This window comes from Beta vulgaris, chromosome 5 (assembly GCF_026745355.1).
Source record: "Beta vulgaris subsp. vulgaris cultivar EL10 chromosome 5, EL10.2, whole genome shotgun sequence".
NCBI classification, from domain to species: Eukaryota; Viridiplantae; Streptophyta; class Magnoliopsida; order Caryophyllales; family Amaranthaceae; genus Beta; species Beta vulgaris.
In genome coordinates, this window is record NC_079206.1 from 31,244,045 (window position 1) to 31,267,255 (window position 23,211).

Genomic DNA, 23,211 nt, shown 5'->3' on the forward strand with positions numbered 1-23,211 from the left:
TCTTCTCTTCCATCCTAGCAAATGTTGGTGTTCAACTGATCCTCGTGGAGTGAACAAAGGAGCAACACTTGAGACTCTCGTATCTTCAAAACTTGCATACAACAGGAAAATCACGCTACAAAGATTTGATATTTAATCTTTATTGAATGATTCATTTATTTGATTATATTTGTGATCCTATGATAGATATTAGGAAATTGTTTCGTGAAATTCCACTATGTGCATCTATATATTTCTACAGTTGCATAATCCGCCGTTGAGTTGGTGGACTTTATAATAAAAGAGTTAGTTCACTTGTACAAAAATCTATCAAGCAAAATGAACATGACAGATGAACTTAAAAATAATTATCAGCGTTTGACTCTATTGAAGATCTCAAATTTTTTTTTGTAATAATTACAAATATTACGGCTAGTGAAAATACAATATATAAAAAAATACTGTTTTTGTCATGGATGACGGCTGCTAATTAATTAAGCAAATTGAATTTTTTTACGAGCTTATAAATTCTTTGCCATTAGTTTACAGTAAAGAGGCACATGAGTAGAGTTTAAAGTAGTAATGAAGGCTTAATTGGGTATGGAAATGGGGTTAAATCCCCTCTATAAATACTAGTCATAACATTCATTATATGTCTCTTGCCCACATGATATCTTCCATTCTTTTATCCTTCTCTCTTGCCAACCTAAAAGACGATGGAAAAAAGGCAAAATAATTCTCAGGATAATGAAGTCAGGAAAGGTCCTTGGACTATGGAAGAAGATTTGATTCTCATTAATTATATTGCTAATCATGGTGAAGGTGTTTGGAACTCCTTAGCTAGATCTGCCGGTATGGTTAGCTTCTATAATCTATAATGTTATATATTCGACGTTATTATTTCTTCCATATTGTTATTACTTATAGCCTAAGATTCCTATTATATTATTGGGTCTACTGAAATGGAACCCTAATTAGCAACTAATATTTTTTGTTATTAGGCCTTAAACGTACAGGAAAAAGTTGTCGACTTCGCTGGTTAAATTATCTGAGGCCGGATGTACGACGAGGAAATATAACTGCTGAAGAAGAGCTCTTGATTATGGAGTTGCATGCTAAGTGGGGAAACAGGTACACATGCATATTTGTATTTTCCACAAATTTAGAAGAAAGAGAGAGACTTCATTTTGGAAAAACAAAATAAGACATTTGCTTTTGGTATGTAGGTTAATAACTATTTTACATTGTGGTCGTTTGGTTCAAGATATGAAATGAAAATAGAATGAAAACAAATAAAGGAGGAAATGGTGATAAAAATGGTTATAGTTATTGGGTATTTGTTCAAGCCATGGAATGGAAACCCCCTCAAAAAAAAAAAAAAAAAAAAAAGCCATAGAATGGAAATTGAATGGTAACCATTACCACCAACTAATGAATTTTGTTATTTGAGGGGAAAGGAAAGGTAACAAATTCAAGAAGTCAAATCGATAATTAATTTCGTTTCTTGAAGTCTGAAAATAGTGAACTAAACGGATTTTTCATATGTTCGATTTATTTAAAGTGACGAATTACGTTTTCAAGGAAATTTGATGGATGGCGTTTAGGGCATAAAGTAATAACGGCCTTTAGATATATGTAGTTTTATTAATCATCACTCTTACTTTATTTTCTATTATGATGGACTTACCTACTTTGTTAACATTAGATACAAAGAATCAAGAACTTTTAGGAATTTATTAAATAAAAACTAGCAAGACAACGACATATGTGTTTCATTTAGAATTTACAAACAGTAATCTTTATCCACTATAATAATAATTCTACTTGTCATCGTTTCAATATTATTTGCTCATCCAGTTTTACAGAACGATCCAAATCGGATATTATCTACATTAAAAAGATAAAGACTACACATATCCACGAATTTCATGAATTATTCCTAGTCTTATTAATTAAATTATTGTACAAATCTATGAAACAAACTCAATTTTGCCAGGTTTTCCGCCTTCAATTTTAATTTTAATAAGTTCCCTGCGATAGATAGCAATATTGTAGAAAGCACAATCTTTTGTTAGCTTACAATTGATAAGAGCAACGTGCAACATGTGCACTTTCTTATTTAAGGCATCACATGCATGTGCTGTAACATGTGCTTATCGAAAGAAAGTAATTTCATGATAAAGAAAAGATTTAAAAAGAATCTAACACATGGTTATCAAAAAATTAATTTTTGTGGCCGCGAAATTTTGTTTTACTTTATTATTAGATTATTCTATTGTCCTAAAATTCATATACTTTCTTCATGTCTAGAATAGTACATTATTTTCTCAATAATAACAATATTACTATATTTGGTAATAGGTTCTCTTTATCTATGTTTTTCACATAAATTCAACTTTTTATTTATTTATATCTCTTGTTTCTCTTTTCAAAAATATGAACTCATATCATATTATAATATTCCTTAAACAAGAAACGTATATCCTTGAAAGCTTAAACGTATCGAGATTATGGTTTTCCTTTTAATATAGACAGCAATAAAATGACAAAATTAAAAACGGATAACATGCATCTTAAAATCTCCTCAAATTTTGTATTTATATAAAGTGATGGTCCTAGCTAACTTTCTATTTGATGGTAACAATAAGTTAAGGTGAGGGGAAAAAACCACCCATACATGCCATGTGAGTTCTATAAGTTAACTATCTGCTTTTCATTTAACTATTTTTCTAACAACTATAACTGTTCACATATATTTTGTAATTTTTTTTATTCATAATACGAATAACGCTATCGGTTGCGCTTAAAGAGGGCCCGACCTATAGGCCTATACACATGGAAGGAAGGGGAAAATGTAATGGAATACGAACCCCTAACCCTGAGATTATGATAGGAATTCCTACCAAATGAGCCAAGGCCAGCTTAACTCTAACGGTTTGGACATGTGGGAAAAAAGTATGAGCTAGTTTTGGCGGTACATACATGACTATCATATGTTAATTTACTTTTCTCATTTAGTATGATTATATATGTGTGGACCCTCCATTTTGTTTATGCAACATTTACTAGCTATAATCCACCTATAAATATAATGTTACAAGTTACAACTAAACAAAAATAGTGATAGCAACCCTCGGAGTTAAGAGTTGCTGTGAAGACAAACTAAACCATTTCCATAGGAACTTGTTAACTAGAACTCTTTTAGAAAGGGACATGGGAAAAAATTTCCGGGTGTCTTTGATGTAGACATCAAGCGTTATGTCTTAATTGCGGTTTTTGGCCATTCTATCTCTTCAAGAAATTCATTAACGGTTCTCTATTATGCATGGGATACTTTATGGTACCTAGGGTGACTTATTTATGTAGACGACTGAGATTTTCCAGAAATAGTTTTGAAATTTTATTTTGTTTGGGAAAAGTAAGGTTGAGGGATGTATAATCTCTATTACATAAGGGAAGGGGAGCAACAATGTTATCTTTTGAACTGACTATTTTGCCCCTCTTTCCTTTCTAAATTACAAAGGGAATCTTAATATCAAAATGGGGGTCAAACAAAACCACCGGAAATTAATTTTCAACAATCACTCAGAAATCACTTATATGAGGAAACTTTACAAATCACTCATAGAATTGAGAAAATCACGTTGTAAAAATCACACAAACCACTCAAATGATCAGGAAACTTTACAAAAACTAAAAATTAACTTAGAAACTAAAACTAATATACTAGGACGTCAATTCATACAAAAACATTCACAAAATTCACTTACAAATCATTGTTCTTAATAACCATTTACAATTACATACTCACAAAAATTACCTATAAACACAAATTTGAGAAAAACATAAGATTTTGACAGTGATATCACACATTCGTCCATTGACGATTTGCGAACTTTCAAATAGGTACATAATTCTTTTAATCTTCAAATTAAAGTTAATTACATTAGTTGATTGTTATGTAGTTGAAAAAATGGAGATAATAGCAATTAGTTAAAAAGGGCTTTTATATAATTAGACTTAAATTTGGTTCATTTTCATATAAAATCAGAAAACAAGATGTTTATGAAATTTGCTTCATTTATGACACTGATGAAAAAGTTACAAATTTAGTTCTTTTTTTAAATTCCAATATAAAAGTTTTGCCCAAAACTTTTGCAGAATATCCATGTTCAGAATAAATTTTGAAAAACAAAACAATATCAAACCTTTTTGCGAACAACTTTTGCAAAAATCCATTTTCAGAAAAAGAAAATTACATTAATTTGCGAAAACCATTTCATGCGAAATCGGATTGTGTATGAAAATTTTGAAATTTCATTTCACCTATAATTGAAACTCAAAGTGTTCAAATTTAGAAGAAAGGAGAAAAATTAAAAATGACCCTTCATGCGTAATCAGATTGTGTAAGAAAATTCCTTTCAAATATAATTGAAACTCAAAGTGTGAACATTTAGAAAATGAGAAAAATTAAAATGATGAAAATTCTTAAATATCAATTTGTGAAATCGGAATTTAGAAGTTGGACAAGGAAAAAATAACTGAAATTGTATTATACTTTTTGGTTACAAATTTGGGATCATAGAAAAATTACTGAAATCCATATCAAAAACTATTATAAATTACAAAAATGAATAAAACAAAAAAAAAAGAACATGACGATATTTAGTAAAGAACATCATAGTAATACTGATTATAAAAGAACCTCCGCATATAGAATTGAGAAACAAAAAATTATTCAAAATCACAAAAATGAATAACAACATAAAAAGAACATTGAAGAAACTTATTCACAAAATGGAGGTGAACTTAAATACTAACTTGCATTTTTCAGTTTGTTTACTACTTAGTATTAGGCCTAAAAATATCATCGCACGCATCGCGTGCACAAAAGGCTAGTAATTATGTAGGCCATCCTGGATGCAAAAACTACTAGAATAATCAACTGGGGTTGGCGTGAGAGGTTAAGGGTCTCTCACTCATAACCAAGGTCTCGGTTCGAGCCTTGGGTATGGAAAAAAATCTAAGTTGGGAGGGATGCTGCCCTATGAGGTACCCATGCAAACTCTCACAGGAGATTAGTCCCCTCGCCGAAGGTGGTGGGAAACTCCTCATAGTAGAACCCAGAAAAAAACTACTATAATAACTTTTTGAGACAACGCCAATTTATTCTAGGTTGGGATCTCCATTTACCATTAGGAGTTTAGGTGCTCGTTTGGTTGATATGAATTTATGTAGGCAATGAAAATTCCCATGATTTACTCATTTGGGAAATTGTTTGGTTGACAAGAAGTTTATTTAAATTCTCACAAAATGTGGGAATTTAATTACCCCAACCCCGGGAAATCAAAATTGCCACATGAATTAGCACACACAAATTACCATACTATCCTTGTCAAAACACTAGGCGCTAAAAAGTAGTTATAGTTGTTGGAATTCATGGGAATTTTAAAAAGTAAACTAAACATATTACAAGAAAACAATTCATGGAAATTGTAAATTAGTTGATGTCAACCAAATAAATTTTAGCCCATTTTCTATTAATTACATAAGGAAAGTAATTTCCTAATAAATAAAACTTTCTACAAAAATTAAATTTCTTTATATACCAAATGAGTACTAGGACCATGATAGAGTAACCCTATTCGACACCATCATCCTACTCGGCTCCGGATCCTCTAGAGTTTTAATGAAACTCTACAAGGTAGAGTTAAATCTGAGCCATAAATTTTATAATCAAGGGCTCATATTGGTGGAAGGGAAAGATTTAGAGGTGGATTTTGATGAGATAAAATAGGGGGGATTTTGGAAAGAAAATATATGAGTCATGATTTTTTATTCAATGGTTGATATTGCTCAAACTCTACCTTATAGAGGTATTTTACAACTCTAGAGGATCCAAACACCATCCTACTCATCACCAGTCAGAGGGAAAAGTTATCAATTTATCTAGTGTCATATAAACTGCTGCATCTACCTTAAATATTGTTTGATTATTTGTAAAGGAATGTGAATAAAAAGAAGAGTAGAGGGAATATATGTTAGTACTTAGTAACCAGAGATCATACATTATAATGTGACTAAGTCAACTAATGGTGAAAGACAGCATAAAAAAAATTGGTGAAAGAGAGAGTCTTTGATTTGCATAATATGGGATTGAATTTAACAGAGAATATATGAGGGTATTTATGTAATGTAGGTGTAAACCTTTATATATATATAATATATTATATATATATATATATATATATATATATATATATAATTATATTATATATTTATAATTTAATATATATATATATATATATATACCCTAATCCTCACAATAGTCGTGTAATTTTTGTTATATTATTACTCACATATTGTATTATGGCCGGTTTAGCAAACTATTTCAAGACAAAAAAATATTGTGACCTTTATTGAGACAAAAATACATTGAGACAAATCGACATGTTTCATATAATAGTATTTATTTTTATATATCAGTAAAAAAAAAGTAGACAATGTAAGTATATATATGAATAATGTGAAAATCAAAGCATTGTAACTAAAAAAAATTAAGGAAGTATTACAGTTTAGAAGTTCAAAACAAAGTTATAACAAATAAGGGGTGCATAACAAAAGTTGAAGTTCTTTATTGACTTATACTTCTACTTCTATTTCCATTTCAAAAAAAAGTTAGAAGTATATGTCGAAGGATTTACAAGTATGCTAGTCTTCTTCCCTTCAAAAAAAGATACACTAGTCTTAGAGTATTAAGGAGGTACCCCAAGCAAAATGATGCTTGTGGGAAATGATTATAGCACATGAATGCAGGAGAATTTTCTGCTACAACTGTTGCACCATGTCGAGATACAATCATCTCTCAATTTCAAATAAATAGGGACAATATTGGAAATTAATGAAAGACATAAATAACCTTAAAAATACCTTAATTGGTTGAGAAAGTTGGTTGTACCTTGTAGGATTTACAAACGTTCTAGGGAATATTTGAGAGACCCAAAAATGATACATTTTCGCACCATTGAACCATGGCATCCGTTTTGTAGTTTAATTGCAACCTTTTTTTGTATATAATAAACATATACTTCAACCGTTTTAAAATAAGTGAACCGGCCACTTGTTTCTTTTATGTGAGTTTATTGAACTAAGTGTTTGACTTATTTCAAAAAAAGGTAAATTATATAATATTGGTGCCCCAAATACTCTCGAGGCCCTGTATGGATACACAGTTTGCACTAGGCCTTAGCCGGGCCTGATAATATTTCTAATTGGAAAAGTGACATAAAAGTTAGATTAAAGGGACTTACAGGTGAGACGTTTTCATTTGTGTGCAAAAAAGATTGTCCCATACGGGCATCAAATATTATTAAAAGAGACGGTCTAATTTTAATATAAAAGTAGACCTAGTCACTAAATGGATTATACTAGTCATCGAAAGAAATTCACCTAATCACAATTGGGCTAATTCTCTTTTTAATATTGAGCTTATCATTGCCTAATTTTAATTTAAAAATAGGCGATCTCTTACAAAACAAACTCTACGAACATACCAAAACAAAATGTAAGAGAATATTCAGTTTATAGTCGTTGTAAATATTGGTGAACTTGTCTATTGTCTCTCTCATTATGACATTGGCTGAACATACAATAGAGACATGCATTTGGCTAGAGATATGCATACAATAGTAGACCTCCTATAATTACTTACTGAGATAATCATAAAATGCACGCATATAATAATAGACCTCCTATAATTACTTTTATCTCTATTATATAAGTTAAGAGGGAGCAATGGTATCTCCTTAGTAATTCACTTAATTATCCTTCCACAACATGAATATTACATTCCAAATGTTCACTACAACCTCTAGCAGTTAATTAAAACTAATTCCATGCATAAAGTTGTCAAAAAAAATTCAATCAAATCTCTATTAAATCCAATCAACTCATATAATGCTCAATCACATAAACTTGTCAATATAAAAATTCGATCAAAATAAAATATTCATAATCAAGAATTTGCCACACATTAATACCACATACAATAACAAAAAAAAAAAAAATACATGACATTCTCATTATAAAGACAACTTAAATTCAAACTCAAATAAATTTTTCCATAACACATACTCAATTACAAACACGAACTTCAACCAAACAAAAATCAGTTCTCTTCATAGATTGGAGCTTCACGACATTTTCAAATACGATATTTTTAAATTTGCCAATACTTTACTGTTGATCAGGTACGCAATTTGTTATTGAAAATAAAAGTATGTATATATTATATGTTTAGTAAATCTTAAGAATATGTAATATGTTCGAGTAAATTTAAACTCAGATTACAACAAATCTGAATATGTGTTGTGTTAGAATGTTTTTTCTAAAAAAATTAAACTCAAATTACAATTTGTTTGAAATTTCATACAAATATATTTCAAAATCAAATTAAAATTACATCAGAAATGGTAAAACAAAATCCAATTTCGTCAAAAAATATCTTTAAATTTGTGCCCAAATATATAAAACAAATTGAGACAAAATACTTCAACACGAATTTTTTTTTTTTGCCCAGATATCCAAAAGAATTTGAGAATTTTTTTTTTCAACCCATATATTAAAATTGAAAATTTGTGCCCATAATCGAATTTCAACCCACCAGCTTGATATTCAAAAATACCTTATCAATGACATGAAGAGCATCACCATGACCGCCAAAGCTAGCTCAAATGATGATAAAATCATAATCGAAGGTTTGAGGAGAGTGAACTCGGCGACTCGGAACTGAACTCAGCAGGAATTCAATGAGAAACTCAATGCTTCTCTTCGGCGTCCACAGAAGCGGAGATTGAGATCGAGAGGTTTAGCTAAGAATGAGGAGAAATCGAGTGTTAGTTTGATTCGGGAGAAATTGAGGAAAATGATATAAAGGAGAGAAAAAATGACGACTACATTGTTTCAATTAAATAGAAAGGTAAAAGAACTGCGTGAAATTTATTTGGGAATTGGGAGAGTAGCTAAGAATTGAAGAGAGAGAAAAAAAACGATTATTTTTGTCTCTTTTTGGGTTGTTTAGAGCTTTGACAAAAAAAAATTAGTTGGAGATGCAATTTCATTATTTATACTTATTTAGTAATGTGTTTTTAAATACTATCAGTAAGTATTTCAATCTTTCTTATTCAAAAAAATGGAGGTGAAATTTGATACAAACTTTTGTTTTTTGGTTTGTTTTACTACTGAGTAATAATTATTCCCAAAATACCGCTACACGCATAGCGTACATAAAATGCTAGTTTTTTTTTATATATTTGAGGAGACCTCCTATAATTACTTTGTATTTGGTAAATAAGTTGTTCACATTGGTTGTTAATGACAACCATATATATTTCCAAATTTGATAATACCCGCCCGGGTTATTTTTTTCAATTATTTATCCAGGAAAACGTTTTAGCAATTTCTTATTTATTTTCAATAACACAATTTTTAAAAGTTGGCCTTGATTAATACTCCCTCCCTTTATAATATAGTGCATGTTTCATTTTAGGTGGGTCAAACTTTAAAGTCTTTGGCCAAATATTCTCATTAAGATATACAAGAAAATATAGTCATGTGAGATCTTGTTAGATTCCTCTTAATATTTAAAATCATAATATCATACTTTTTATGTTTTTTTACTAATAAATAAATTAAGATATTAAAGGCCAAAAGTCCAGCTTGGAGACCGTGTTAAAAAGTACTCCCTCCGTTCCATAATATAGTGTTTGTTTTTCTTTTTTAAGGTCAACTTTTAAAATCTTTAACTAAATATTCTCATTAATATATACAAAAAAAAGTATACCCATATGGGATCTTGTTATCTTCATCTCAATGTGTGCTTTCATATTTTTTTTATCAAATACAAAATTGAAGATATCGAGGGTCAAAAGTATGTTTTGCGGACTGTGTAAAAAGGAAACAAATATTATAAAGCAGTAACAAGCACTATGTTATGAGAAAGAGGGAGTAAAATAATTTCAATGCAACCAGTTAATCAACGTCAAATAATAGAACTTCTATTCATAATTCCAATGCAATCATTATTTATTATACTCCCTCCGTCCTGTATTAGTTTACTCGTATTCCTTTTAAGGATGTTTCTTATTAGTTTACCCTTTTTTTTGCTATTTTTGGAATGGGACCACAAACTTTTCATCACACATACATTCAACTTCAATATAAAATAATATTTTCTCTCTTTCTTTCTATGACCTACAACATTGTTTCTCTTAAAACTCTGTGCAAAAAAAGGAATAAACTAATAGAGGACGGAGGGAGTATATTGATATATTTAAGAGAGAATTTTTAGGCGGAAAAACATAGGCTTGAAGGCATGGTGCGTTGGTTGCCATATACTAGCAGTCTAGCACATGTGCAAATTGAAGATCAGACTATTTGAGTAACGCATCGTAATTCGAGTTTAGAGTGGTGGAATATACTCTCTCTATTTTTTTTTTTAATAATTACATTTTTTTTACGTTTGTTAATATAAACGTTTAAACATTTATATCTTTAAATTTACGTTTGTAAAAAACATTAAAAGTTGATATTGCAAAAATATATAGTGAGACGAATCAAATAAGATTCGACATAATTATATTTTTGCTTACCTATCAATAATAAATAATAGTCAAACATAAATTTGTAAATAGTGTCAAAACTCAAATTGTAATCATTAAAAAAAAAACAAAAGAGTATAGAAATTTAGTAATATGTTTAAGAAGTAGAGCAATGAAATTTTACAATCAATACAAAAATAAAGAAAAAATAAACTGTGAACATTTTTCTTTTTATTTCTCCTCCTCATATAGTTTATGTTAGCACCAGTGGCGTATCCAGGAATTACGGGATGGGGGTACGGATAAGAAAAAATCAAGTAAAATAAAATACAATACTTGAGTTGATTTACGACTAAAAATTCAAAATCAAATCAAACTACAATGCCAATATCAATTAATGATTCAAATTACAACTAATTTAAAACGACAAAAATACATAAGTTTCAAAGAAATAAAAATTACAAGTGCATCCACTTCTCTTCCAAAAAGATTTTAAACTTTTGGTTGTCATCTTCCAAATCTAGTACAAGTAAAGATATTATTAGATATTAATTCAAAAATTCCAACCTCCATTCAACATCCAAATCTAGATATTAAGTAAACATATATTCTCTTAAAATCTGGGTACTCAGTGTCCACTTTTTATTAATTTGTCCAAGCTGTGACAATGTGACCTCTCCTAACCCACCGGGCAGGCGGCCACCACAACTCCAACCTCCATTCAACATCCACCCTTTAATTTCTTACTTTTCAGTTTTCACCCCAAAAAACACACAACCACCCAGAAAAAAAAACATGCGAGTTTCAGCGGTGAAAATCCGAGCTTCTCGGCTAAAACTGATCTTGATAACCATCTTCACCATCTCCAAAATGAAACGTTATACAGAGAAGCCCAGAGGAGAGAGGAAGGAACGCGCGAGTAGCGTCTGTCAGTATTGGCAGCGTTTTTTTTTTTTTTTTTTTTTTTTTTTTGCTTTTATTTCCTTCAATATTTTTTTTGAAAATAGGGGTACAGTTGTACCCACTGTACCCCTGTAGATCCGCCACTGGTTAGCACTTTGTATGAAGTTTTCGATTTTCTTTGCTTATTGATGAAATACGTTTTTATAATGATCGATCAATTTAAATCTTAAGAAACAGTGTAAAGAATGAGAATTTAATTATTTTAGCACGGTGTCAAATTATATAGTTTTATTGAACATGCTAATGGTATATGCTCCTCTTTACTTTTTATCGTGATTATATTAATTCTATTAACAATCTTAATCAAATTGTATGACTTGTACACAAACTTGAAAACTGCTTATGCCAACCTAGATGCGTTCAACAGTGTGCACATGCATTGGTCGGCAGCGTGGAACATCCGCAGCCTTGTAGATTTATGAATCTCCTCTTAGTCTTAGCTAGCAATAGCCATGCAGGTTCCTTTACAGCCAAGTTTCTCAATTGTCACCATTAATACGCCTATTCCTACTAAGGAAATCCATTGAGCAATCCTTTTTCACCTCCTCCATCTAGAAGAATAACTTTTTCAAAATTTCGAGCTTTTAAAAGTTGGTAAACGCAAAATTCTTAGTTGCATCGGCTGTACCATGCCGTTTTGTTTACTTGGCTGGTAAATAATTTCATTTTCATTGGTAGCCCTGGAAACTATATTTTATAAATATTTTACTCATTTTACAAATTTTTGTTCATTTTACAAATCTTTGCTCATTTTACAAATTTTTGCTCATTTCACAAATTATCGCTCACGTTATAAATTTTGTACTCATTTTATGTTTTTATTCATTTTAAGAAATTTTTGCTCATTTTACGTAATTTTTGCTCATTTTACGTAATTTTTGCTCATTTTTCAAATTTTTGCTCATTTTATATTTTTGTTCATTTTACGAAACTTCTGCTCATTCCGATCCCCCATATTATCAACTCTTTTTTCGCAAGTCTCTCTCCTAATCGACAATTCTAATCCAAAATGAAAACACTAATCTAAGCCAAATAAAAGAGAGATAAAATCAAAATTATATCAGAACAAGTGATGTTTTGTAGAAATTCACCAATTACATCACATTCTGCGCTACAAAAAATCTAAATCTTCAAATTTTCGTGAAAATCTATTCGAAGTAGTTTGCTAGTAGCAAAAAATTGAACGAAAATAGCAGATTCGAAGGAATCGAAAGTAGTTGAAAATTTATTCAGAGGTTGCTTCTCTTTTGATTGTGGTTGAATTCTTCATCTTTCTAATATAAAAATATTGCCATTATTGTGATTAGGAGAGAGAAAAGAGCCTTTTTAATAGAGAAAGGTGAAATGAGAACGAAGAGTTGAGAAAAAGTTGAGAGTGAGATGATGATAATGGTTAAATCAATTTGAAGAAGAGTGAGTAGAGAGAGGAGCACGTGAGTAGAGAGAGTGAGAAACTCAAGGTGAATCTAAAGAAGGGAGGAGAGAGAAAAGAGTGTGAGTTTTACCCAAAAAAATGCATCATTAATATTGGTCACGCGATAAAAAAGAAAAGAAAAGGTGTGGATCTTTTAATTTGTTTTCAGTTTTCAGCCTAAGAGTGGTTTTCAGTTCTCCATAGACTCATATTCCAGGAAAACGATGTTTTATAACGAAAAACTATTTTTCCAATAATGAAAAACATTTTTTTCGTAAAAGGAAGAAAAACTATATTTTACATCCATCTGCTTCCCCCTTCCTTTCCACTCGTTATTTTCTTATCAATTTTAATGCAAGGAATCAAATTATAAACAAACGAAATTTACAATTCAATTATGATTTCCTCTGTTAAAATATTATTCATAAAAATTAATTTTTGGTTGAAAATGTTTTTCGTCCTCCAAAACAGAGTCTTGATAAGAGAATTTAGTAAACTGTTTACAAACCACAACTATTACAAACAATTGTGATTATTCACAAACTACCACCACAACATTGTGCGTGTATATTACTTATTATTTCACACGAAATGACTTTTTTTATTCAAACAAGGTGAGTGTTTTGTTAAATGTTAAAAAAGTATTTCATAAAACTTTGGATTTTTATATAGTATCCATTTCTAGAAATCATCAAAAGTTGTGTGGTTGATTATTGAAAGATAAACATTCCATAAAAAGTGCTACTTACCAAAATAAGTAAGTCCCTCCATTTCTATAGGAAGTGCAACTTCCTTTGTATTAGTCAAGCAAACAACTACACATTAGTATACATCCTAAAAAGTTTCTTATGAGTTATTAAAAAAGGATACCGGTACCTATCCTAAGAAGTTTGACGTCTCAATTATCTTAATGTATACCAAACAACTGAACAAGTACTAAAAAAAAAGTAACTCTATATTCAGTTATAAGTGTTGGGATCTCTTAATTATGATGTTTCAAAAAATCTAGCATTGTACATATTAAGTTCATTAATGTATACTTAGTGTAATAAATTAATTCTCTTCTATAGCCTATTATACCTCTCAATTCTTAGGGGGCGTTTGGTTGAATGGTGTGAAGAAAGGGAAAGAATTTCCAAACTTATGTTTTCCTTACTTGATGTTTGATTGATAGTTTTTTCTTTTTCCTTTACCCATTTTTCAGTTTAGAATATCCCCCTTCCCCTTAGATTCATTACCCAACCCCCCAAAGTTTTGGATTCCCCCAAATCCATCTATACCATAAAACAACTGACCACCACCCCACCACCATCAGGACCACCAACCGGACCTACTAATCCGGCCACCACTTCGCACCGCGCTCAAGCAACCACCCCTCGACCTGAGCCGCCACCACCACCCTACACTTGAGTCGCCAACCCCCTACAACCCCATCCCCCGCAACTCCACAGAACCCCACCCCCACAATCCCCGGCACAACCAATTGTTGAAACTCCAAATTAAAGCACCAAGAGTACCCCACTCAATCCGTCAAAACCCCACACCGGCCCTCAAAAACCCCAGCCCACCAGCCCTCGAAAACCCCACCCGCCCGCCAAAACCCCACCCAATCGCCCGCCAAAACCCCACACCAGCCCTCGAAAACCCCATCTTTACCATCCGAAACCCCACCCAACCCTCAGAAACCTACCCTACCCGCCGAAAACCCCACCTCAGCCCTCGAAAATCCCACCGTTACCAGCCAACCCCCCACCCACCGAAACCACCACCTTTACCAACCCGAATTCCACACCAGATACAAAACTCAGTTGAAATCTTTAGCCGTCGGTCGGGAGAGATGTCGTCGGTCGTGTACTCAACGCGGCGACACTGGTGCCGACGCAAGTGAGGGAGGGAGAGAGGTAAAGGGTAAATTTTTGAAACCCTTTCCCTTGTATAACCAAACGACATGGGTAAATTAAGGGGTTTGGGGTTCCTCTCCTTTCATAACCATTGATTCCTTTCCCATTCCCCTCTTCCAACCAAACCCCCCCTAGATATGAACTATGTCCTCACTTTTATCTCCTCTAACATGTGGATAAGCCAATACACAATTGATGAACCACGTAAATTTGTGTGTTGATAATATGTTGTTATTGGGTTTTTGATTGCTTTCGTCATAAAAGCTGGACTATGATACTCCACAATGTAATATATAGGTGGTCAAAGATTGCAAAGCATCTCCCAGGGAGAACAGATAATGAAATAAAGAATTACTGGAGAACAAGGATTCAAAAGCATTTAAAGCAAGCAGAAAGTAGCACCAGTACTACAACTACTACATCAAGACAAATGAGCTCCCCGGACCAGAACAACCATGACCAGATTTGTGCAAGTCAAATGTCTACTGCTTCTGCATCTACACCAAGTACTCACTATATATCTTCTTCCAATAATCAAAATGATCCTCCTTATCTTCCTTCCATATCCTCATCTTCCTACCCTCATCTAGATCATCATCATCAAGCCATGGAGGCCACAAGTTATAATATTGTTCCACCTCAAATGCATCCCGTTACTAATGATCATTTCTGGCCTACTCCTGATGAAGATCTTTGGGCTATGCAATTATTTAACAGCTATAATTAATTATAAGGTTCGGCAACTTTGTGTTAATTAATAACTACTTTTGTTACTCTTATATTAACATATATCCTCATTTTCCCTTTTATCTTTTACATATTCTCAGTGTAGTAAGTAATTGATGTATACCACGCACTGAATTTCACTGTACTTGATGTATTATTCTGTATTTATCATTTCTCTATTTATAAATATATGGCCGCATTGTATTATTACTCGAAGTAGAAATTATCTTTTGTTAATTAATCATTTTCTATCAATAGTTAATGAATATTATAAGGTTCCAGTCAATTTTTTTTTTGAATATTATAAGGTTGGATACATGTGTTTGTTTTTACTATTCTCAATGCACATATGCATGTGATGGTGATGTATATTTAACTATACTTTTTATTTAATATTACAAAAATTTAATTTTTTACATACAAATTGAAATTAATCTAACAAAATCATATCCGATAACACTTTTAAATAACAGCAGTGAGAATTTATGGTTAAAGTTCTAGAAGTGACAATCAATGTCAAAGTGTAAACCTTGAAATGAAAGGAATAGGCTGGTAAGTTTAGCAATAATCTACTTTCAGTCTCGTATATCTTTCTTCGTCGACTATTTGAATGCGGTAAAATGGAAAATCCAAATAAATGTTTTAGGTATATCTTCTTTGGGTAAAATTTTCAAGACTGCTTTTAAGCATCATAGATGGTATTAACTATCAATTGTATGCATACCAAAAATCGCTTTTACTTTTCCTCAATGGAGATCATTCGTAAATAAGTGTCCACAGGCATCCTTAAATAATAGGCAACATTTTATTGCGGATGACTTATAATAAATGAAATTTATTATCTTGTTTGGTAAGTGTCCTGAACTTTAAATCGCACTACACACGATTTTTTAAATAAAGTTCTATAGATTTTTTTATTTTTAGAATGGACTCATTTTCAGAATGTTGATAGAAGTATTTGTAGTGTGGTTACTATCATAGGAAATATTAGAATTTCAGGAAAATAAAAAACAATTACGAAAAGAAATTAGAAAAAAGACATACTTTCTCTGTTTCAATTTCGTTGTAACACTTTTACTTTTCATGCATGCTAATGCAAAAATTTGAGGACATATATTTCTTATTTTATATTTGTAAAATTGATATAAACTACATATTAAAGAAAAACATATATTATGATGAATATAACAAGATCATAATGACTATATTTTTATTCACCTATAAATCACGAGCGATGGTTAAACGAAATTTATGAATAGACTAAAATGTCAAAATGTCATATTTAATATGAAATGAAGGAAGTGATTAAGTCCCTAATTATTAACGTTGAGTTTACTCAGGTAATAATTGAGCTCGTGTACTTGAAGGACTTTGTTAGGTAAATGTTACATCTAATGATGGCCTTGTATCAATAGTTTTACTAATCAATCCAGATAAAGACATTGATAGGGTTATATGATGGGACTAATCTCTTTGATGAAGTATTTGGAAAGGTGACTGAACTTGTGCACTTGATGCCTTTTATCACTTAAATGTTGTGTTTAGGTACTTTCGAAGCAGTCACGGTTGGTAACATCTAGTTGTACTTAATTTGCAACGTTATCTATTAATTCTGGTTTCAAGCTGCTTAACTATATAATTTACATCTGAAGAATATTTATGTTGTACCGGCCAGGTTAACTACCTCTATCTGATAGCAAGTTCAGACACAATTTTATGATAACAAATTGTGCTTTTCTTTAGAAATAAAATGTCAAATACCACTTTAACAATTATTTTTGTTAACATAATAATCGGGGGAGTATGATTCTTTAAAGAGAAGGCATGAGTGTTTGGATCCTTTATAATTCTAAAATAACTTTAGAAGATAGAGGTTGACCAATAACAGTACTTGAATAAAAAAATCAATGCCTCATATATTATCTTTTTTAAAACCCTCCTTATTTTTTCTTAGCTTATCAAAATCCACCTCCTAAATTTTCCTTTCCCACCAATATGAGCACTTGTTTTGAAAATGTATGATTCGATACAACTCTTATCTTGTAGAGTGAAAATTCTAGAGGATCTGGACTCAACAAAGCGTGCCACTAATTGAAATAATTTTACGATATGTTTTGTTGTCACAATTTTTAAGATATGTTAATATTATGAACTTCAAGAAAAACGATATGTTATTATTATTGAATTACAACAATAACTTAAATAATATTATGAACTTAAAGAAAATGATTATTATATTACTTTATTAAATAAAATAATACAGAAAATTGCATACTTCTTACAGGTTGAATAATGAACAAATGATGATGCAAACCTCTAGTAAGAATTAGTGATAATTGTTTTACAGTTAATACTAGGAACCAATATCGACAAACAAATGAACTGATTTGTCTCATTATCTTTGTTTCTTTGTACATAATAGGAATGTCATTGATGGCTTAAGACTAATGACATGAGATGCTCAATGACTCCAAGTCATGGGCGACGAATATGCGTAGGCAACATGGATTGATAATAGTCATGCAAATACCTAACCAACTTGTGTTGAATTCACAATTCGAGAAGTGGTATTACCTTTTTTTGGCAAACTTAATCGTAGCCTTTTCCACTTTTCTACTTTCATGCAAGAACATGTGATGAAAACTCGACGTAAGCCTAACATCTCAACACTTAAAAGGATCTCTTCACATGGAAACAAATAAATTTTAGATACTTATCTAATAATATAGTCTAATTTGTTCATTTGATCATCTATTGCATCCATATATAGTTATATATACTAATAAACCTTACTTTATAGATTTACGTGTCACTTTGAAAATTGCTCTCACGAATTCTCCCTCAAGTTCGAGCCTCTCACCCTCATTGATTCTACATGGCAGTTTTATCAATAAAAACATTGATAATACCTCACTAATTTGTGCTTGAAATATATAATGGAATCTATGTCATGCTATATCATTGAACTCTTTTTTTCCGATTTTCTTCAGAGAAGTCCCAAAGGACACTAAGGTCGTGTTCTTAAGAACATGTACCGAATTCCCTTAGTTTCTCACTCCTCATTCTTATTCTATATCCCCCTAATTCAATCGCTCTTTGTATTAGTTATGCTCTGCACCAATCTATTAATTGGTACTCATTTCTAAACAAGAAATTTTGAACTTGAGTAGGATGGTTCACGAAAATCATATGATGAAGTCATGATATTGTCATTATTAGTTGCTAGAGTTATCATAGACATAATGATTTGGTCTCAAAATAATAGATTATGGTTAAGATATCTCAAAAACCACACCGAAAATAACTTTATTGGTCAGATAAAGCGATCAAAGACCAATTACTCTTTTGCCTAAAAGAGGAGCAACTTCTTGCTTGATATTTATTTTTTGAACTAATTGTACGTTTTAGATTATGAATAATTAGTTTGTGTCACTAATAATGAATAATCTATAATACTAATCTATAGTTGAAAAAATATTCATTTCGTTAGTGTTAGACCAATTATTCATTTCATTCACTGTTAAATTATTTATTATAGATGAAAATATTATGAACATTCATACCAACAAAATAAGAATACTCCTGATATGCTATTTCTTATATACTAATGGGAATTTGTATTATCAATTTTTTTTACTATGTAAATGGAAGTTTGAAATTATTTTTCTATTGTACGAAATATTTCAACATAAAAAAATCTACAAAGTCTACAACATCATTATGAAAATTTTTGTAACTATAAATTTGATTTACTTAAAATAATATAATGAATTTCAAAACAACCATTGATTTTATATAATATTCACAATAGTTCGTGTACAAACAATCTTATCTGATAAAGAACTTCCCGTGCATTATACACGAGTTCAAATAATAGTATATTTTAAAAATATATGATAACAAGAAGACAATATTTATTACATTGTTTTATGTCAACCACCAACTCTTACATTTACTCTATATTTTTTTAAAATAAAATATATTGAATCCCGCAACCATATCTTTAATGTCAACAACCAACTTAATTTTAAGGTAGCCACACAAAATTTATTACAGAAATTAACCTTCTAAAATTTAACGCCTTGCGTCAAAATAGATTTCCTCTAATCCGATAATATTTTTCTGATAGATTTTGAGCCTATCAGCACCAGAACCTAGCCTAAGTTCAATACTGTTATTTACCACTGCATAAGACCTAATTGTACTATTACAATGGCTTATTTCAAGATAATATCATTTTTCTTTTTCAGGAGATTCAAGATAGTACCGATTGTAACGTGCTATGAGTTTAGCTCTTTATTCTTTGTTATCACTGTTTGATTTAAGATTTATAAATATATTGTGTTTGTATATGCTTGCATACACAAGCTCATAAATAGGAATCACTAAGTTCTTGGTGTTTATATAATAGAATGATTAATATTTTTCTGTTACCCATTCGAAATTAAAATCATGGATATACATGCCTAGACAAATCTCTCTCTCTCTCTCTCTTTCTTAGATTGAATTATATTCATATTTATAAATTTCTACACTATGATTTTAAGAAAAGTATCAAAGAATTATAATATTATGAAACAAAAGTTTTTTGTGTAATTTGCACGCGTATAAAATCTATTTTTTTTTTATATATACTATTTTTAATCCTTACCATCCCATCTAAAGGCTTTTAAATTTTAGCATTTTAGTGATAATGTAATAGATGTTTTTTAATGATGAATTAAAAGAAGTCTAAAAATACGGGACAATACAAATGATAAACAAAATTATTAGCAAGATGTTGTAGAGCTTATAGTTACTTTGACCTTTTTTAGATGCTTGAGACAAATATATAGAAAATTAAGAGTAATGTGGAATATCTAGATACCATGCACGATCCTATGTTAATGTAAATTAGTGATCCTAATTTTAATTAGTTTATGTCCAACAAATATTACCAAGCTTTTTGATTACTTCAATATCCATTTTTCAAATTTCAGAAGCAAAATTTGTCAACGACAAAAACTTTGTACTTATATAACCAATTTAAAGGGATGATAAGAAAAAGACAATCATACAACAATGAGTGTAGACTATATATTAGCACGTGAAAAGATAAAATCTTTTATACTCGAAGGCACAATAGAGACTAAGATCACAAGGTACACATTTTATATTGTGATAACCTATACTTTGATCATTCCAAAAAAAAAACGAAGAGTAGAAAATTATATTTTTATTCTTTTGGATAAGAGAAAGTGATATAGATATCGATACAAAAACAATATTAGTAGTCCTTTAAAAAAAAAGGTATGTTTTAGAAATGATAGTAATTGTATAAAATTGAGTGGTCCTTATACACTTTAATTGTCTATAAATGGCGTTTTCCATGCCCAAGCCCTAACCTTAACTTTAGACCATCTACATTATCCCTATTACTTCATTCAAGGGAACATCCGACTTTGAAAACCTTGAAACCATTTTATGATGCAAATTTTTTCCGCACCTTCCCTTGGAAGAAACAAAGTTCTCAGTTGGATTCAAAAGTCAATTTGTTGGGCTCGATGCATCCGGTTATAAACCACCCTTCTTCGGAAAACTAGTGGTCTTGCGGTAACACCAGCCTTTTTGTAGTATTTGAATAATACCTTGTTCTTATGGGACACCCCTTCAACTTGCATTGCTAGCAAGTTCCCATGTTTTCATAGGCACAGTCTTATTGTTTTATCAAACAACCACTAATACACATATTGATATAACTATGTTCTTGTATGCACCATCCAATACCAAGTTTAGATGCCTTTGTTTATCATTAATTGATTTGCCAAAGTTCAATCTGAATATCACAACACGTTGTTTTGATTTTTGAAATTTGCCACCTGCTCGCGCCGGCCAACAACTAGTTAGATTAAATATAGAGATTAATAACTTTTCACATTTTACACAATTCATGTAAAACTATATATACATTTTTCAGCACAGCTTGAGAAAATTATAATATTTTATTTCTTAAGATATGGGAGAAGTAGGGTGTTTCATGAAATTGAGAATTTAAGAAACAAAAGACTCAATCCTTATATAGAGATAGCCTTGCAATTTCAATATACTCCAACTTAAATTTCGAGTCTAATAAATTGCACAATTTGTGAAAGCGGAAGAGCTTAACTTGCAACATGAAAGATGTCATTAAATTTGTTTGGTGAAGTTAATAACACGATAGAGAAAAAAAAGGAAATGTATATCATATGCATAGTTTTTGTGAGTAAAAATATACTTAAATGCAATAGACGTAAGTGACCAAAAAAATTTCCTTTAATCTCTAAACGTTTTAACATGGTTGAATTTTACTGTAATTGAAACTTATAAGACAAAATTGCACAATTGATAATTAAAGTGGGAAGGTCTAACTTGCCACATGAAGATGGCCATGAAATATAAGCAATCTATGTTAGTTGAAAAACTGATTTCTATCTAAATTTAACAAAAATAATATCAACCGATTAGTTTGTTAGTCTAGTATAAACACTACAAGAACTACAAGAGGGGGGGGGGTGAATTGTAGTTGGGGATATTTTACAACTTTTTGCGTATAATAAGACTAGAAAGGTAATGCGAAGAAATAATATAAGGAAGAACACTCGAAAATCCTTTTAACAAGGTTCTCTTCCCTAATTCTTTTGGGAAAAACCTTGCTCTTTTATTTATAAAAGTTATTACAACTTATTATAAATCAATCCTTACCTAGTTTCTCTAGGAACCAGTTCCCAGTCACCTTGTTCCCCCTGAACACGTGATTACCTCACTTGACTACACTAGAAGTCTTCTCTTTCTCTTTCTCTTTTCTCACTCTTGAATACAAGATTTGAGTTATCTCAACCCACACTCTAAGAATATTACAAATGTGTATGTTAAATGAAAAAGCAATACAAGAAAAACTTTCTAAGTAATAAATAACTTGATCTTGCATGAAAGTTCTTCAGTTTTTCTTTGAATAATTTCTTTCTTAAGTAGCTGCTGCAATCCTTTCTTTATCTGGACATGTAGTGCTCCATATTCTCCTCAAATGGCGCAAGTGGAGTAATGGGGATCATGACATGATTTTAGCTGCACTTCTTTCACGCTTTTTGCAACGGAAATAAACCGCCTTACACTTAGCCGTTAGTGGCGAGTTGGTTGGAGAGCTTCAAGGAATCAGCTCCACAATTTTTGCCACATCATGGGAGTTTGTTGGAGATATTCAAGGCATCATCTCCATGATCACCTCCACGCTATATATTTTCCAACTGATTTCTTGCATAATAACAGCCACAAAATATCTACTAACTTAAAGAATCTTTTATCCAAAGATTTCTAAGCTACTAGAATATTAAAGATACGATATGATAAAGATTCAAAGAGTATAAGATAAATAGCTTGGCTTAGATTAAATAATTAATCTTTCTCAACAAGATGTAAATTCAAATTAGGACAATACATTATTTTTGGGTTTTTATAATTTTCGCTTAAATAAATAAATATTATATAGTAAAATTAACCTAAGTATTTGGCATTATCAAAACAAGAAATACAACAATATTCCCCCTTTTTTATGATGGCAAATAATTGGCAAAAATTAAGAAAAAAAAAAAATTAAAACTCTAAGACACTAAAC

The 23,211-nt window shown here is 30.8% G+C and overlaps 1 protein-coding gene across 1 annotated transcript; it reads left to right on the top strand.

Annotated features, from left to right (window-relative positions):
- The first annotated feature begins 582 nt into the window (after window positions 1-582).
- On the top strand, window positions 583-15,782 carry LOC104893454 (MYB-like transcription factor EOBII). The gene is made up of 3 exons (XM_010679560.4): window positions 583-831; window positions 981-1,110; window positions 15,153-15,782. Exons 1-3 carry the CDS (start codon window positions 696-698, stop codon window positions 15,580-15,582), a joined length of 696 nt encoding a protein of 231 aa, XP_010677862.1. The 5' UTR covers window positions 583-695; the 3' UTR covers window positions 15,583-15,782.
- The last annotated feature ends 7,429 nt before the right edge of the window (window positions 15,783-23,211 follow it).

Coding starts and splice junctions, on each gene's coding strand:
- LOC104893454 (XM_010679560.4), top strand. CDS start 696: ATGGAAAAAAGGCAAAATAATTCTCAGGATAATGAAGTCAGGAAAGGT. Junction 832..980: donor CTCCTTAGCTAGATCTGCCG/GTATGGTTAGCT, acceptor TTTTGTTATTAG/GCCTTAAACGTACAGGAAAA. Junction 1,111..15,152: donor CATGCTAAGTGGGGAAACAG/GTACACATGCAT, acceptor TGTAATATATAG/GTGGTCAAAGATTGCAAAGC.